Source organism: Bicyclus anynana, chromosome Z (genome assembly GCF_947172395.1).
Source record: "Bicyclus anynana chromosome Z, ilBicAnyn1.1, whole genome shotgun sequence".
NCBI classification, from domain to species: domain Eukaryota; kingdom Metazoa; phylum Arthropoda; class Insecta; order Lepidoptera; family Nymphalidae; genus Bicyclus; species Bicyclus anynana.
The window spans coordinates 12,150,268-12,170,341 of record NC_069110.1 but is presented as its reverse complement, the minus strand read 5'-3'; the positions used below and the strand labels follow the sequence as shown (position 1 = coordinate 12,170,341).

Below are 20,074 nucleotides of genomic sequence, written 5' to 3'. Positions count from 1 at the left end.
ATCATTATCAACCCATATTCGGCTCATTGCTGAGCTCGAGTCTCCTCTCAGAATGAGAGGGGTTAGGCCAATAGTCCACCACGCTAGCCCATTGCGGATTGCCGGACTTTACACACGCAGTGAATTAAGAAAATTCTCTGGTGTGCTGGTTTCCTCTCGATGTTTTTCCTTCACCGGTTGAAACACGTGAATATTTAATTTCTTAAAATGCACACAATTCAAAAGTTGGAGGTGCATGCCCCGGACCTGATTCAATTCCACACCCTGCGGGTTCGGAGGCAGAGGTCATATCCACTGGGCTATCACGGCTCTTAACTTACAATAAAACAATGCCAGTCACTTTAATTTATACCTACCTATTTATCATAGATATTAAGATTCTGTTTTAGCTACTTGAGTAGCAAATACAAAAAATGTATGTTAATATTCAGTATCTTGAATATTTTTCAAGCTAACATGTAAGACAAATAATTAACGTAACCAAGGCCAGTTAACAATGGTCTGACGCTTCCTTCACGACAATTAATGGTGATTATTATTGCAGATTACAGCTCGCACGCCGAACGCCGGCTATAAGTTCATTTCTAAGTAATACAAAGGCACGCAGTTAAATTGCTTTATTATTGCAACTTGTACCTTAAAACTGAAAGAAGAACCGACGACCTTTTGACGCAGTTGGTATACTCGTAGTGCTGGCCTTAGAGAGGTCCTAGATTTATTTGCTAGCTAGAGCTTACTTTAGGATTTTATATTTTACTAGTAATCACTTCAAAAAAGAATTAAATCTTCAATCTTATCATGAAAATTTTTATAAACTACTGTTCTTGAGTCAATCTAGAATCCATCTCATTTATTACCACGCGGTTCTAATGTACCTAATCTTGTTTACTATAACCCATTATTTTTGTGAAAAGTTCTCATGAATATCAGAGACTAATTAACTGGAATGTGAAACGCATTATTCGGTTACATAAAAGCAGTTAATAATTATTATATAATTTGTGCGCGCTTCACCGAGTCTACTCGACATTCGCGTGAGCAGGCGATATGTGGTTAGCGAGTTGCATACTTGATCAGCTAAGTAGGCTAACTGTTTACCTATCACTGCATATATTTGTTATTCTGGTATGAGTATTATTTTAAATGGAAAATTTTCCTAGCAAACAATTTTAGGTCATTTAATTTATGATTTTGTTGAAAATTTGAATCTAAAGAAAAACGAGACTTTGCGACTTTAAAATATTTTCTTGTAAGTAATTATTATCAATATTCTAATAAAGTTATTAAATCACTGGCATTGTTTTATTGTGTATTATTCGGTTTACGTGGGAACTCTAATTAATAATTTGTCAAAATCATTTCATACGTAAAGAAAACTCTTTATTTGCTATAGTAATCTGCAATCTGTCCCCCTGGTGTAAAAGCAGAAAAGCAGGCCTTTTGGAAGTACTTCACTCGTACTTTTGTAAAAAAAAAACGGTTGGGAAAATTTCTAGAGGTGCCCAACCTTCTGAGGAATGTTAAGTGACATTTCTACCCACTAAAACAGTGGCCATTCTTATTGCGTGTTGGGAGCCTCCCTTTCTTACCGCCTGTAAGATTTATCTAGGCGAAAGCATCCTCAAATATATTTCTCATCGTGAAGTTACAGTTTCGTGTCACTGTAATCTGCTTTTTTCCTGGGACATCAGAAAAGGTATACGAGGTAATGCTCATGAATGACCACGCTGGGCATACGGGTTGGTCATTCGCATGGCCATCGCACCGATGTCGCTGCTGCCCGACACCGAACTGTGTCATTTTTGAAGTCTAGCAGAATCGGAACTGGTTATGCCACATAAACCGCCATCTTTTGGTCGCCAGGGTGCACCATGAGCAGGTGAGATTGGCATTTGGGAAGGCTGACTGGCTCCTTCCCCTTACACCCACCCTTATTTTTCAGTCATTACAGGAAAAATGTATCACAGTAACGAATTGAATATTTATTATACATATTTGAATAAATTCATTCAATCAAAATATATTCACCAAATGCAAATTAATATTTAAATATATTATTTGTGCCCTGGGCACAGCCTAGAATTTTACTGGTCACTTGTCAGTTATCATACCGGCAGATTACACATTATTATGTTAGTTATTACATTTTGTATTTTTAATTTTGTGGCAATTAAATTTGCTAGAAATGTAATCCAGCAGTGGACGTCCATCGGCTGATAATGATGATGATTATGAACTGTAAAGTGGCTTTGGACTTCCGAAATTAGTACCCACCCAAATACCGTAAAAGGTTTACAAGGCCATTATTATACCTTCTCACGACTAAGTAAGTACTACATACTTACTCGTACCTCATAGTGTGCGTTTCTAGTAAGAATAATGTAAATAGCTGCAATAGAACTGCAGTTCCCATGAAGCCTTGACGCGAGAGAGCTTGTGAACATTTGTGACACGATTTCAACTTTCTTCGATTTGATTGATACAATTGCAGGAGATTAAGTATTCACATAAACGAAATTACAATGACTGAGTACCTACCTAATTTTAAGCACATATACAGATTATTCTGTGGATTGGTTAAATAAATCCTTTACAAGACGGAGGTCCTGGGTTTGATCCCCGGTTGGGCCGATTGAGGTTTTCTTAATTGGTCCAGGTTTGGCTGGTAGGAGGCTTCAGCTGTAACTAGTTACCACCCTACCGGCAAAGACATACCGCCAAGTAATTTAGCGTTCCGGTACGATGTCGTGTAGAAACCGAAAGTGGATTTTCATTCTGCTCCTAACAAGATAGCCCGCTTCCATCTTAGATTGCATTATCACTTACCATCAGGTGAGATTGTGGTTAAGAGCTTGTAAAGAATGAAATAATAATAATAATTCATTGTGATAATTAATAAAAAATCACAACTTTAAAAATTAAAAGTTGTGATTTTTTTTTGCCAAAACTCGGAAATGAAAACAATTGAAACTTGCAATCATCGATTTTGGTCTCCATATAAGTCAAAGTCGTATATTAGTAACGTTTGTTTACAAGGGTGTTTTACCAACTTCTTTAATTCTATAATTGAACAAAAACGTTATTATTAAGAAATAAACTCTAAATTTAATCCAAAATTCAAATAAGTATTATGTATGTAAACTGATCGAGACTTTGTACTATGTAGGCATGTGATGTAAAGGTAAAGTTGTCCCTCAAACCGACGATTTGCATGATCAAGCTCAGGAATTTTCCAAGAAACTATGACGTGAACAGCTTCTACAATTTCTTGGGAAATTTCTGAATAATTTCAAACCATTTTCACATATTGGTATAATATTTTATTATTAAATTATTATTCGTAATTTAATTACAAAATATGGTAATGGTAAATTGAAAATTAAGAGAGAGCCGTGATAGCCCAGTGGATACGACCTTTGCCTGCGATTCGGGAGGCTGTGGGTTCGAATCCGGTCCGGGGTATGCACCTCCAACTTTTCAGTTTGCATTTTAAGAAATTAAATATCACGTGTCTCAAACGGTGAAGGAAAAACATCGTGAGAAAACCTGCATACCAGAGAATTTTCTTAATTCTCTGCGTGTGTAAAGTCTGCCAATCCGCATTGGGCCAGTGTGGCCTAATCCCTCTCATTTTGAGAGGAGACTCGAGCTCAGCAGTGAGCCGAATATGGGTTGATAATGATGTAATTGAAAATTATAATGTTTGAATGTATAACAATTACTGTCAGATGTTAATGAGAACGACCGGGACTGAAGGCTTAGCGTGCTCTTCAAGGGAACGTAACGCTACCTCAAGCACGCCAAACTGCATTGCAACAGTGTGGTGGGTCTTAGCTCCATAACCACTCTCTCATAAAAAGGGAGCCCTGGCTCTATATTGAGCCGGATAAAATAGGCTGAAAATGATGATATTGAAAATGTAGTTGTCGCCCAAAATGCTCTGAATTTTAAATGGCTAGTATTTAACTTGACTAATTTATGCGTTATAGTATGTAACTACGAATTAACATTTTTATTTTTTCTCTCATTCGTTTATTTATACTTTTTTTACGTTTTCAACAATTTTAATAAAATACAAAACATGTATCATGATTGAAAACCTACCTAAAAATAAAAACATAAAGATTATCGAGGTGGAACGTAAGAAAATAGCCGAAAATAAAAATCCGAATCAACAAAAAACTCTACCATTTTAAAATTTCCCAGCATTATTTAGAATACAAAAGTGCAAAAAATAAATACGTCTTTTTGGCTATCTTACATTTAATTAGCCTCTAAGAGTATTTTATAAATAATCTTAATTAATCAAAACATTTTAGAGGAAAGACAAGGGAATGTTTCATTTAGCTTTTGTTAATTTTACTGTGTAGGCGTTCGGTGTAATACGTACCTACCTAAAATGTATACATAATTATTATGAAACAAAGTCCTCCGCCGCGTCTGTCTGTCTACTCTGCGATAAATTCTTTTTTCTAATAGGCTACTTGCCTCTTTTGTAAACATTGTTTAAACTGAATTATGGGAGTATTATAAGCTATATTTTATTTTGTCACGTCAATAATAACCAGTACAAATTTTAATATAAATAAAAAAATATCTACGTGAAATTTTTGCCGCTGAAATACAACACATTAGCAAGTGACGTCATTCATAGAGATAACAGCGTGATTGGTGTTTGCAGTGATGTGATATATCATGTCACAGCAAGCGCCAATCACAAACCGTTGCCTTGTAGCGAATGACGTCGCAGTTTATGATTGGCGTTTGCGGTGACGTGAAAAAATACTATTTGGTTTTATATATTACAATTACGAGATTATTTTCACAAATAAAAATGTGATTAGAGTTTCTAGGCATCTAAACTGCCTTTATGCCAAAAAACTTCTTAATTTTATACAGCAGGCGCCTATTGTGTAAGTGCCCTAATGGAACCTCAACGGCGACACTCGGGGGTTTGGGCCCGAAGGTAGAAGCAGAATAGATAGGCGGAACGACTGGGTTTCCTCTGAGACTCGGACCTTAGCTTAGAGGACCCTTCTGGAAAGACTGCTGAATAGATGGAGTGGTTTTAGGTTTCTATGTCAAGATTTTGTGTAATTTCATTGACACATGACGATAATTTGTTGAAATTGTCGGAAAAGATCAAGCTAGACTCCGCGCCACGAAAGAAGTCCCGCGGCTAAAACCTGAACTTAAATTGACAGCGCCTTACACAAATGACATTAAGACCGCTATTACCAAATGACAATGAGCGCCATTATAGACATTAGCGCCGTGTTTCGTGACTTATTTTGTGGGGCGGAGCGTAGCTTTCAATATTCATTATTTAATTTGAAGATATACAAGGACATGCAAGGTGGAATATGTATGTATATAGTACTTAGAAGCAATGTATGTATGTACTTATAAGCAAGACTACGATGGCATACAGAGATATATTCTCGTATCTTTTGACGTACCTACTATACTCATTCTAACTTGTAAAACTTGGTTAAGTTCTCGTCCAATGAAAGTTTACATTAATTTTCTCGCGAACGAAGTCGCGGGCGTCCGCTATTCTACTTTTAAATAAACATTTATTACAATGCCATCACTCAACGCTAAAACAGTAAAAGAGAATTATTTTCTTACATCGACCTTCAAGATGTGGCCCGACGAGTATTGTATTATTACCTTTTAATGTAATATCAAATAAAAGGTAGGTATAATAATATAAAGTAACTTTCCTAAAGGCTTTGAACAGTTCGCTATTGCAACATGAATGGCCTCTTTCCGAAGTCATAAAAATGGACTAGCTTTACAATACAAAGCTAACGAAAATAACAATATTTATGAAATACATTTGTTTGTTTGAAATACTTTACAAATAGGTACAGAGTGGTAAGGGTGTGCAAACTTATATAATTTGTCAAAAATAGATGAATTTAAACAAAGGTAAGTGAGGAAACCTACATACCAGAGAATTTTCTTAATTATCTGCGTATGTGAAGTCTGCCAATCCGCATCGGGCCAGCGTGGTGGACTATTAGCCTAATCCCTCTCATTCTGAGAGAGAGAGAGAGAGAGAGAGAGGAGACTCGAGCTCAGCAGTGAGCCGAATGTGGGTTGATGACGACGAAACATCTATCGATACAACTTGTAAGGCTAAGCAGTTTATTTGTTTGATTAGTTGAATTGGTTGGTTGGCGCTATTAGTTCCAATTGAAAAATACTTTTATTTATACGTAGCATCAATGAAAAATGTGTCAAAAACGTGCGCTGCGTAAATATAGAGGATCTGCGTAAAAAGACAACCGAATCCGAACTGAAAGGTGAAAATCACCAAGATTTTATATCCAATCAAATATATCAATAGATATACCCATTAAAGAGTCAAACTATTGGAAATATATCAATACATATATTGCAAATGGGTTGACTAAAACATTTCAGCCCAGAACATGGTTAATAAACAATATTTTTTTTTAAATTTTCACTAATTAGGTACCATACATACCAATCGAGCGAGTGAGAGTATGAAGTCTATAGAATATGCATGCATGGTATGGTTAATGAATTAAAGTTAAGTTAACATAATTTAATTACGAACACGTCGGTATCGTTGTCTACAAAAATCAGTCTTGGATACCGGCCGTCGTCATAATATCCTGGACTGATTTTCTTTACTCAATCCATCTGCAATTTATTTATTGACATATTTTATTTTATATAAATTACTTTTTATCCAATAAATAATCAGTTCGGTGAAGGTCGTTATATATACTAGGGTGGAAACAATTAAAGAACGCAAAAATCATTATGTAGGGGTTGTTCCTCTTATAAGAGTTAAAAAAAATCCGCGATAGTACGTTATGTTTACATGCTAGAGTGAAGCCACGCGATGCCGCCTCCGGAGATGTTTTGCCGCGTCTCTGTACACACGTGGTGTGCGGCGCCATAGCAAAAAGTGTGCTAGCGGCGCGGCGCCGGAAGAATCCTCACATATCAAGTGTGGCATATCATTGATATTTGTATGCGGGACGCCGCAGCGGCACCGCATCGACGCCACGCCGCGATTATACCGCACCATGTGGTTTCTCCCTTAAAGTTAATAGTTAATTTTAAGGGAGAAGCCACATGGTGAAGCCTTTTGAAATGATAACTCCTTATGAAAGGGTAAATTGCTTCGTACGTAACGCGTTACGGCGCCAAGCTTAAGCTCAAGATCTTCTATTATATCAAGGGAGAGGTCTGTCCTCGCAGTGAGCCAAACAAATAGATTTAGCAATGAAATTTTCCTTTCCCAAATAGGGTTACCTGTCCAATAAAGTCCGGGATAAAATTAATATAATCATCAGAATATATTTTACTTCCTACTAATATTATAAACGCGAAAGTTTGTATGGATGTTTGGATGTTTGTTACTCTATAATGCCGCTACTTCTGAAGCGATTTAGCTGAAATTTGGAATGGAAATAGATTTTACTCTGGATTAACACATAGACTTTTTATCCCGGAAAAATACATGGTTCCCGAGGGATTCGTGAAAAACTAAATTCCACGCGGACGAAGTCGTGGGCGTCCGCTAGTTATTAATAGTTATTAAGAGGCAAAATTTGTAGTATTTATTGTAGGGGGTAATCGCTGGGTACTGAACCGATTCTGAATATTCTCATTTTATCACTGGAAAGCCACGATAATAGTGAATGTCATAGGCGTGTTATTTCATCTCCATATTCTCACGGAAACTGGAACTACGCGGGTGAAACCGCGGAGCGTTGGCTAGTTTTAGAATAAAAATCATATTTCTACGAACAAGCATGATACTGGTACGAGCTACAACGTTCATTCTATTCACGTACATATCACAAAATCATTGTTCGTTTTCAACTTTGAAGCACTGGGCACTCACCGATCGTTCCCGGAAACCAAGCGCATAGAGGATTTCTCTGAAGGTCGCTACTGCTATTTCCGACACGAATCTCCAGATCTTGAAGAGGCTGGTGACCTGCAAAGTTAGCAATAGTTTAGTTTAAATAAGTAGTAAAAATTTTAATAACAGTTTTAATAATCATAAGGCTTATCCTTACGATACTCGCTGTCCCGGTGCGTATTAGCAGATTTCTCTCACGCAGAGAATTAAGGAAATTCACAGGTATGCTTTTTAACACTTTTTAGCTAATAACTAACTAGGTATATCTAACGTGTTGGTTGAGTATTCGTGAAGTATTTTTTTTGGTTGCCCTCATCATCATCATTATCAACCCATATTCGGCTCACTGCTGAGCTCGAGTCTCCTCTCAGAATGGGAGGTGTTAGGCCAATAGTCCACCACGCTGGCCCAATGCAGATTAGCAGACTTCACACACACAGAGAATTAAGAAAATTCTCTGGTATACAGGTTTCCTCACGATGTTTTCATTAACCGGGCAATACTCGTAAGTAAAAGTGCAATTTCACGCAAATTGTGATTCTTATAGAAAGCGTAGAATGTTATATTATTGCATACTGCTGTGTTGCGACATTGTTCTGCCGACTGTGACGATTTACAAATGCGCCCGCGCAACCTAAGTGCATCTACTCGTATGTATGTGAATCGACATCATTATCAAATTTACATAGATAATTGCAGTGAGGAAATATATAAGTATCTAGCGAGCTGAGGAGGGGATTTTTGGATTTAATCTAACGCATCAGATAAACTTGAGGATTAGGGCAATCAAAAAAAAATCGGTTGTCTGTAAAGTCGGTTTACTGACGATACTTGAACGTGACAACGTCATAAAAAATACTGACGGAAAATGCAGCCAGCATTTTTCAAAAGCAAATGTTCGTTTTTCTAAAATACTGTTTAATAAACTTCATAGACCAAAATATACTTTAATTCTTGTAAAAAAGTTGGAAACCCTAAAGCGAGGGAACGACGCATGACGTCATCTTTTTTTGAGTGTGCAGCCGGCTCCATCGAATTATAATACGTTGTCACGTCAAAAAAAAAGTCCACAAATACTCAACCAACACATCAGATAATTAGTTATTAGCTAAAAAGTGTTAGTTTTGAAAAAAAGACGATTTGAGCGTGGCTTATAGTAATGGGAAGGTTACAAAGTTGTACATGCCCAATTTTCAGAGTGATACAGAAATTAAAAACGTATTAAAAATATTGTATAATTTACTACATTAGGTACTCTATTAGAATATTAGCCAAAATAATAGTCGTCAACAGGGTAATACGCTGATCTTATTATTTTCACCAATGATATTAAATACTGTTAGATGTGTTACTAGCGCATGAAAAGTGAGGCGCTCAAAAGAGAAAATTTACTGTCAACTCCATGTTAGTTGTGGTTAAAAACGAAGTTGTTTAAACAAATAATACCTAAATATCGTCTACAATGTCGTGTTGTGTGTTCAGGAAGTGTACAAACTATATATACATAAATATATAATGGAATAAAAGATATAATTGTGCATGTGTGCGCTCAGTAGCCTATTATTCGGATCACTTTTTGCAGTGATTTTGTAGGGACGTAACCGATCTATAGAATAAAATTATCACAGACTTTAACGCAGATCGTAGTGATTTCTCTTTGATGCGTATTTCACTGATTGTCAGTTGTTTTTGCAAACGCGGGCTGTCAATGTCAATGTCAACCAATGAATGAGATGTCATTGTCGAAAATTATTAGTTGCTATCATATTTTTATTAGATATGTCAAGTTAGTGTAAAATTTTTATGAGAACTGTCCCATGTCAGTTAGACATAGATAACGCAATTAAGTTGATGTAGACACAGACAACGCAAGTCATTTAACTGATTACTTGATTAGTCTTATATTTCTTTGAAAATTGGCCTCATGTTGTCCTTAATACTGTCCTAATTTATGGCCAAATTTCATTTGTATAATTTGGGCCCAAGTTTATATGGAAACTGGGTTCCTGCGTTATACGTAAACTTTCTGCTTATAAGCGCAGTTAATTAATTTTTATTTTATTTTTAATCCCAATATAACAAAAATTGTCTGATTTCTTCAGGCGGAAGTAATAATAATTGTCTATAAAATCTGTAGTCTTTTTACCCGTCGTTGAAAGAGAAAATTGTTTAATGTTTAGGACCACTTATTCGTCCTATCTTCTTATCTACCTACAATAGGTCCCCGAGACGCTCGAGTTAGTACACATTTAAGCATCATGGTCCCACTAGGTAAATGCAGTAAGAAATAAGGAAAGAAGAAATAAAATACATTCCAGTCATTTGTCGTAGAAAGCGATGTTTAAGAGGGTGGAAATCTTTGTGACTTTATTGTAAGGACCAAGGTTTCCAGTAAATACTTAACAAATAAATAATACGGAGAAGTTGTCCGAAGAATTTTCCTCTGGAGTACTTAGGAATCTACTTATCAAAATACAAAAGCACCCAGTTGTTTGTACAATAACTTGTTTGTTATTTATTGTATTCAATAATTTCTAATTCTTCACTTTATGTAACCGTAAATTATAAAGATTCTGAAATTATTCAAATTACGATTGTTTTTTTTAAATAATGGAATTTAGTATTTTCACAAAGTTCTAACTATTTCTAATGTTTCCAATAGTAGAGTAGTAGAATATTTGAATTTGAAACGACCTTCACTTCACAAAAATTATATATACCTAGTCTAAAAATAAGATTTTTAGCTCGAGTTTGGCCATAAGATTTACTTAATGAATGAAAACTAAATTTCTTTTAGAACAGTTTTCATTCATTAAACAGATGGGATGCTCGAAGAGACGCAGACGAACCACAGTCACTGACATAGCTCAGCAACTCGCGAAGTTGAAGTAGCAATGGGCTGGCCAAATAGTTCGAAGAGCCGATGGACGTTGGGGTCCCAAGGTGCTGGAATGGCGACCCCGCATCGGTAAGCGCAGTGTTGGTTGAGCCCCTACTGGGTGGACCGAGGATATCAAGCGGGTTGCAAGGAGCCGCTGGCAGGCAGGGATGCTGGTGGCTTAAGTCCGTTATGATTGGAAGTCCATGTAAGGGAGCCTATGTCCAGCAGTGGACGTTCATCGGCTAATAATGATGATGATGAAACAGATGGGCGAAGATCGTTTCTAATTCGCATCTTAGGCTAATAGCGTTTCTTACCATTATCATAGTAGGTTTAGTTTAGATCATAATAATATCGTCTATAATTAGGTACCGACGGGTAAGTGGACCGTAGCCGAATTGGTAAAGGTGCTCGAGGTCACTAGTTACGAATTCGATCCCCGTCGGTTACGCCATCTACTCGTATGTAAAAAAGTGTATATAGTCACGCCATGGCTTGAGAACGACTTAAACAATTCAATTCATCTTCTGTTTATTAATCACACTAATATTATGAAGGCGAAAGTTTGTGTGTAAAAGTGTGAGTGTAAGTATGTATATTTATGTTCTTCCTTTGCGCTGCGGCCACTGAAGCGATTTGGCTGAAATTTGAAATGTCATTCCAGAGTAAAATCTACTTGATTTTACTTTGGAATAACACACAGGCTATTTTTCATCCCGGAAAAATCAATGGTTCCCGCAGGGTTTCTGATAACCTGAATTACACGCGGGCGTCCGCTAGTACTATATATATAAGGTTTATATGAAAGAAAAATTAAAGAAAGTCTAGTAGAAAAGATGAAAAAACAGTTCTTTCAAAAATTTCTTAACTATTATTGCTCGATCATAGCTAAGCACAAAACTCTTGGATTTTACCAAAGGTCTATTTTGTGTACCCAAGGCTAATGTCGGTGAGCTTTATAAATTCATACAAAATTACAGCTTTCTAGTACTACTAGAGCTAAACCGCAGACAGATGGACATAGCGAAACTATAAGAGTTCCTTGTTGACTGCGGAACCCTAAAAACAACAAGCAATATACGTTGCAGGCGCTAGGGAGTACTTGTTATTAATTTTGTCGTCGGTACATTCGATCAAATATTAATAAAGGGCAGGACATTGTTGCTCGAAGAACATTATATTTTTCTTTTTCGTGTGCAATAATAATGAAAATAAACACTGCAAGTTCCAAATAAAAAAGTAACTTGCAATGTTTTATAAATTAAAAATATAAAAACCTATATACTTCGCCCCTCCCTCCCAAATTGTGTGAGGGCGGCTATCCTGAGTTTGAAGTTTGTCATATTGAAGTTATACTTCTAGTCAAGTCCTTTCGTTTGATACCCATATTGAGGGAGTTAAAAAAGAAGTTGTTTATCTTGCGTTTCATCAAATATAGCTAAGAACTCTCCCGACTAATCCCGTTAATCTTTCAAACATAATCGATATCGGTTCATCCGTTCGGGAGTACGAAGCCACAGAAAGACACACACAGACCCGTCAAACTGTCGTTAAAAAAAATATTTGATATTTTTTTAAACTTAAGGTAATCTGGAAGAGATCACTAGCGATAAGGCCGCGCCTTTTCGTATCCTTCTTCTTATTTTCTTATTTGTTTGATAAATTGTCTGTTTCCTTGTTTTGTGGTGTACAAATAAATTATGTAAAAAAACAATTAAATAACGATACTAATTAAAAATGTAAACTCACTCAATGCATTTAAAACTAAACTAGCAGATTACATATTAAGTAATCCACAGCAGTTTAAATAATTATGACTGAAGTAATGCGTTGAGTGAGTAATAGCAAAAAACATGATGCCGAAGTAATACAAGTTAATTTAAGTTAAAAATTATGTTCTCATGTTAGCGGTTAAGCCTTTTTATGAGAATAAATATCATCATAAACCTTTAAATCCTTAAAATATTTCTTACCGCAACATCCTCGGGTAGTAACTCTGACCACTTTAACGGCATAGTGGCGAAGTAGATCGACTTGCCACCAAGGAGAAGCTTCTCTCAATGTCTCGGTGCATTGTTTTCCATCGTGCTCTGTCGTTTTTTCTCCATCGTTGCCGTTCCCCGCGCTGCCTCCTCTCACGGTCGTTGATTGGTTCGCAGGCTTTCGAAAAGCCACGTTCGTGCCTGCAAGGATAAGTGATATTAAACGCTGGCATTATCAAACCGTTATCTACTAATGTAAATTGTATTGCAGAAGTATGTTATATAGATGAACGGTTAATTTTCCCTCTCATTCATTCATTTATCCTTATTTTTAATTTACAACAATGATATTAAAATACAAAATATAATACAAAACAGTATTAAAAAAACGCTCTCGGGACTATGAGTACCTTGAGATCTCAAGCTTATGTGGCTTGTAATCACATGAGCTGAGTCTTATTGTACATACTTATATAATTTTATTACTTGAATTTAAAATGAAGCTCAAAGCTCTAAGGAAAACTTTCTATAATATTATTGTAGAGACGCAAAAATTTAAATGACATTAAATAAGAATTTATATCCTATTTAAATTTATTTAAGCACTTGAGATTCACTGATTTGAGAGATTGTATCCTGAGCTGCAGGCTTAAGTAAATATTACGTAAATAAATATTTATTTACTTTTATTTATTTCCCATGTAGTGCTCAAGTGCTTACTGGGCCGTGGGAAATAAACATCCGCCTCTCTACTGGTTATAAACACCCTCACAGGGTTCCAATGTAATAATTATATAATAATAATGACATTTAATATATGACATATATTAGTTTTAAATATGTTTGTAAAATAGTGGTAAACAAAAAAATGAGTTTGTTGTGGGCTCTTCTCGAACCAAAGCTTTTGAAAACCTCTTAACTTAAATTTTCGACTTTAATTACCACCATAAAATTTGATTTAATTTATATAATGGAAATCTAACTATAATGAATAAACGGGTATCCAAATCTGCTTGTAGTAGGATATTACTTAGCAAGAACAACACGAGCATAGAAAGGGAGTGTAGATAATTGACATATCATAAAGAAACTCCTTAACCCTACATCCGGGTCAGAAGCTCCGGGCTCGGCGTTTTGCTCTGTCACACGATAAAGCCGGCCCCTGCACGGAGAATTCATGGAATGTTAGGATGTATCTATATCATTTTCGTAGTATCACGTCTACAAATATAATTAGCGAGGGCCCTGAGTAATATTAAATGCGACGCAGAGAAAATGCAGTGCCTCCAGCGCTCCACAGTCCGGAAGCTAATTCAAATTAACTTTGATTATAATTTTATAGCTGCGCTTTACACTCACCGCAAAAAGGTGGTTCCGCAGTCCAATCGCCTTGAAGCGTGCACTCCCTTTGATGTGCCCCGAACAGTTCGTACCCTTCGTCGCATTCATATGTGGCCACTGTCCCAGGTACAATGTCTGCAGTCGGCAGGGATACCCTGGCATTGGGCGGCACTGCTGGGTGTCCACAACGACGATCCCCTGAAGAAAAAACAGAGAAGTTAAACCGGTAGAATATTTTTTTTTTAATGTAATACCTATAAGGTGTCTTTTTAACAAGTAGTGTACCTAAAGTAAAAGTTCCTAGTTTGCGTTAAATATGCGGCCAATACATACTAGCATAGGTACATAAAAGCACAAATCGTGTTTCGTTATTGTAAGATGTTTTACGTATGTACGTCGAACATATCGTCTAAAACTTCATTATCCAAGGTCACCCTAGTTTCCACCTTTGAGAAAAGTTCCGTATTTACGTTTAATTAATTGTTATTGTTATACTATGATTTTTAATTTCATAAATTGTATCATCACTAACTCATTCTGTCATAGTAGCTATAATGTATTTACGGTAATCATGTGTCTATTATATATTTTTAAATAAGCACATACTTTCAGGAAGGCCCTGAAATAAATAGAATTTTAGTAAATTAAAGTAAAACATGTTATGATAACATTTTTTTATATTTCTACTGATATTATTTAACACATCTTTATATTTTGTAACACACAAACCACTCTGTTGATGGCGCACGGAAGGGTGGGTAGGGATTGAGGGAGGGTGAGCGTCACCCCTTTCAATACGGGGGAATCCTTTTCAAATCGCTGCAGGTGTACAATACTGACAATTGATATTGCTCTAAGGTAATAAGTGATGTTTTTTACAAGCTTTTCTTCAATTTCACCTGTAGGATTATATGTTTCCTACAGGTTTTTAACTATTTAGAAAAATAGCTCGTTTCTAAAAAATATTGATTTGTTATGATTTTGTAGTTTCCATTTAAAAAATTAATCACGAGAGTAGGATATATAATTAAATTACAAGAAAAACTATAACAGTTAACTAACAATTGTTATTTAAAGAGAAATTGTCGACCAAATTAAAAAAACGTAATTGGAAATTGAAAATTGCATACCTACTAATTCCGTAGTTAATTAAAAAGAAAAAGTTGTCAGTAAGATAACTCAGAGTCTGTTACAACTAGAAAGATGCAATTTGGATGGTAATGTATATTAATTATTTTTATTTTTTATTTATTATTATATTTATTATTCTACAAAAACATATTAAAATTAAGCCTAACCATGATGCAATACAAACCACAGTTGGTTTTACTGTGCATTGTTTATTATTACATAATACAATATTTAAGAAAAATATAATACTGTGATGGATGTGCTTGTTTATTGTCGCAAATGATTCAATGTTAGGAGTAATTTTGAACATTTCAACAATTCTGACTCGGTATCAGTTATCAAACCACCATTACGTAAATCTTGTCGCGAACCCCCTGCCGTCAAATGGCGAAACCCTAGGGGTTCGCGTACCCCACTTTGAGAAACCCTGGTGTAGAGTATCATTATTGGTATTCTTGTATTCATAATCTACGGTAGAACTAAAGAATTAGAAGCATTATTAATAGACAGATTAGTGGTGGTAGGCACTTGGCCGGTTTTTATTTTTATTGTAATAAAAATAAAAACATTACGTTTTAACTTAATCCCAATTCACTGCTACAAAAAAGCATACCTATTTCCGATTATTTTTATTGTATAAAGGCATACGGAAAATGATATTTCATGTTTACTAAAATAATAAATATTTAAGTCTCTGAGTATTTTCCTCTGTTTCTGTTCAAATGCTCTTCTTCTAACTACAAAGGACCTTTGTAGTTTACACATTTTACATTTTGGAATAAAAATAATCATCGCATTTTACCATAAAATGCAGAAAAATATTGTCTGTATGAAGTGAATCACAATTAAAACCTTACCAATAAAATCGCAGATTAGTATGCTTGTATTGGTTACTTAATATATACCTAATGTCAGGGTAAAAGAAATCTGTCGTTACATAATGCAAAGACATTTTGTCATTGCAATAAATGTGGGATTCAATTTGTATGCAGTGACCAACACTCCACAACAGGTGCAAGTACCACTTACAATTCTTGAAAGTTACGTAGTTGATACTACACATAGCGCTGTTAGCGGAAGCGAGTAGCCCGCGACTACAAATAAACTCTATTTGGATATACATTCAATATGCAGTACATAAAACAACAGCATATAAAAACCTCGAAAAGGGCCGAGGGAGTAAAATTCCACCGTGTCCGACGCTGGCATGCCGGTATCTCCCTACCCCCCCCCCCCTTCCCCCGATCCACAAAGATGCAAATTAAATGCACACTCCTCACAATAACACGCAAAAAGCTCGACAAATGTCGTTCTAATAAAATCTGGTTGAATAGTTTCTGAGTTTGCAAAGAAAAATAAAAAAATAATAACCATTAAAACAAAACATTAGCCAAAGATTCTTTAGTTCTAATTAATAATCAATTAAAAGCATAACTTTGTTTTAATCAAAATACTAATATACAATATGCGAGTATATTATTGTTCTTGTTCATAATCTTGTTTACGAGATTATCGTAAGGTAGAATATTGACTCAGCATGTTGTTCCGATAGAAGTTTCCAGTCAATAGTATTATAGCGGAAAGCTTCGCAATCGCGCAATGCTTTAAGAAGCTTAGGGTAAGGATCAGATACTGTAGTACTTGAACCGACAGTTTAGAGGAAACTTCGTGAGCTTTAATGTGTACGATAAATCATGCCTAATTGTTAGAAAAGTCGAAGAATCTCTCTACTCTAAAATAAGTAAAGACTTGAACACTAAGGCATAAAAGTTACACTTTATGTAAGGTCAATTGTAAATACCGACATACCTAACATAACATTGATTATATACTGGTACCAAACTTAAATAAACATCTGTACTAACCATTTTCTACATAATTGATTATTAAAAATGCATTTCCAATTTTGTAAAATCAACGTGGCTCGACTTAATTTCACTGTTGTGGAAGTTTCCCAAGGGTAGGTATTTATTGACAGGTTGTTTAATGAATTAGAAAATAACGTTGTTTGGGCGAGGGGTAAATTCCGCATTTAGTTCTGGAGTTCACTGTATACGGTGCCCCGTTTAAACTCGCTAATACGAATTTAGCACATAACAAGAATTATGCCAAACGGTAAAAGGTTCAAATGATGAAAACCGAAAATCGGATACTGTGTTTAGTTTGGTTACGCATTTCATCATTTGTACCATAAAGGATCAAGCTTAATCACCATCATCATCATCAGCAACCCATATTCGGCTCACTGTTGAGCACGAGTCTCCTCTCAGAATGAAAGGGTTTAGGTCAATAGTCCACCACGCTGGCCCAATGCGGTTTGGCAGATTACACACACATGGATAATTTCATATACTATTTATATACCTATGAAAGTATATATTTTCATAGGTATTTTCCAGGCCGATAGTTTGAGTTTGTTTTTCGTAGCTCTTAATCCTCTCAGTACTTAACCGCGGGATTCAGGGCTAGGTTTTCGCCTTCGCATGGCTGGTGAGCTCATATCTCACTTGCTTTACATGGTACATGGATGACGTCAAACTGTATGCAAGAGGGTCTAGGGTCTAACTAGGGTCATTGCTGAAGATTACGCAAACCTTTAGTAATGACATAAGGATGGAATTTAGTGTAGACAAGTGTGCGGTTATCGATGTAGAGCGAGTCAGGATAGTGAGCTCCGATAATATAGTTCTTTCAGAAACTGACATTCACAGATCACTCCGTGAAGGCGAGACCTACAAAGGCGAGAGTATTGAGACAGGGAATATGTAACAAGTAGTGAAGGAACGCCGCTAGCCGCTTAAAAAAGGTCCTAAAAAGTCTTTTATTAGGCGGTAATAAAATAAAGATTTAATAGTTTTTTGTATTTATTTTTATATCAACATTATTAAATATTTTAATAAAAATGACTAATAAATAAATGAGGGAAAAATATAAATTATATCAGCTTTCACCAACAGCTTATGAAACTTTCGCCTGCCTGTTGAATCGAAGTTTTAGGATGTAGAATACTTGAGACAGCGCATATTGTGGGGAGGATAGTTGGGGAAGACACGCGAGGGGGTCCTGTTTGTTAAGCCTTTAAGTTTTATAACCGGAGGATTATAGTTTAAATAAAGCGTCTTAAAATTTAATAAAGTCAAAGTCAAAATTCATTTATTTCAATTACACTTAGTTTACAAGCATTTTCGAAACGTCAGTCAATAATAGTTAATATTATACAATGGTAAAAATATTAATTGGCCGAAAACTTAAAATTAAAGTTACGAGGGTTCCAAACGCGCCTTGGTCCGAGAAGAGCCCACAGCATATATATTAATTTACTCTTTGGCCCACAACAAATTCGGATATTTTAATGATATATGAGCATATTTGTGTTTTGAATTATCTCTACTATATAAAAATAAGTCGGGTTTTCCTTCCTAACGCTATAACTCCAGAACGCACGAACTGATTTCCATGGTTTTGCATTCGTTGGAAAGGTCTCGGGCTCCGTGAGGTTTATAGCAAAGAAAATTTAGGAAAAATTTCAACGGGTAGGGGTAGGGTAGGATTAGGGTAGGGTAGGGGTAGGGTAGGGGTAGGGTAGGGTAGGGGTAGGGTAGGGGTAAGGTAGGGGTAGGGTAGAGGTAGTTGAAAGTTTACATTGAGTTTCACGTGGACGAAGTCGCGGGCGTCCGCTAATATTTTATATTTATAACATTGTTAAAAATTAAAAAAAAAGGATAAATAAATTAATCAAGTAGTATCAGTGTTCAGCACATATGTTACATACATTATATTGATGTTTACACGAGGATTTATAATATCAATGACGCCCTAGAAGGCACCCACATCGGCCTTTATCATATATAACAAAATGAAACGAGAATATTCTTGGAACTGGTAAGCTCAAAGAGGGTATTTGTTTGCATTTTCTGTGAACTTTAGTATTCAAAACTTTACTTTTATAGTTTTATTCAAAAGACTACACCTACTACAACATAACAGATGTATTGATACATCTAATCTAATCATTGTAATCTAATCATTGTATGAACAGATGTATTGTATTTGATTGTTTGTTTGTTTGCAGTCTGAAACTAGTAACCGATTTGAAAAATTCTTTCACTGGTGGCAAGCTACGAGTACACTATCCCCGAGGCTCTATTTTATCCCCGTGTTCCTACGGGAACGGAAACCACGCAGGTCTGCTTGTAGGGTGAAATTTTAATATTATTTAGGAAGGTTGAAGGTCTGAAGTTTCGATTCCGAACATGGACCTATAAAGCGGACTTATTATGCGTTATTATTAAAAGTTGCACGGTTAACATATTTTCTCCGTAGTTTTTTTAACCGACATCAAAAAGGAGGAGGTTCTCAATTCGGTCGGTATTTTTACTACGTTTTTTATAACTAAATATTTTTTTATCGATATATGACTAATATTCCGAATATGCTCTCCAATTAGTCGTATATTTAATATAGTATTATACTATTACAATACAGACAAGAAACAATCCATACGCTATTAATAGCTACGTACGTTCGCTAAATTGGGTAAAAACTCAAATTAAATAAAAATTAATGAAATAGGATGTATTAGTCGATTTATAAAAATAGTAAAAATACATGTTAAACGAATAAAACAGGCACTATAAGTCGATTTTTATTAATCATACGGTTAGTCTCAAGGGCCAAGTCCTAGAGCCAAATTGACCCGATAATATACCGAAGATATCCCGGACGTCAGCCTATACGAGATAAGTATGGCTCTCAGACATCTTAAGAACAATAAGGCGCCAGGTGAGGACGGGCAGCAGAACTCCTGAAAGCGGGTGGAAAACCGAT

General features: G+C 35.7%; 1 protein-coding gene across 1 annotated transcript in view; it reads right to left on the bottom strand.

The window, feature by feature from the left end:
- LOC112049113 (CUB and sushi domain-containing protein 1) overlaps nt 1-20,074 on the bottom strand; it is a 96,943-nt gene that overhangs the window by 31,202 nt on the left and 45,667 nt on the right. The window contains exons 2-4 of the mRNA XM_024086892.2: nt 14,135-14,314; nt 12,767-12,976; nt 7,892-7,987 (exon numbers count right to left, since the gene is read on the bottom strand). Coding sequence (XP_023942660.1) covers nt 7,892-7,987; nt 12,767-12,976; nt 14,135-14,314 — 486 coding nt within the window. The remainder of the gene's footprint in view (nt 1-7,891; nt 7,988-12,766; nt 12,977-14,134; nt 14,315-20,074) is intronic.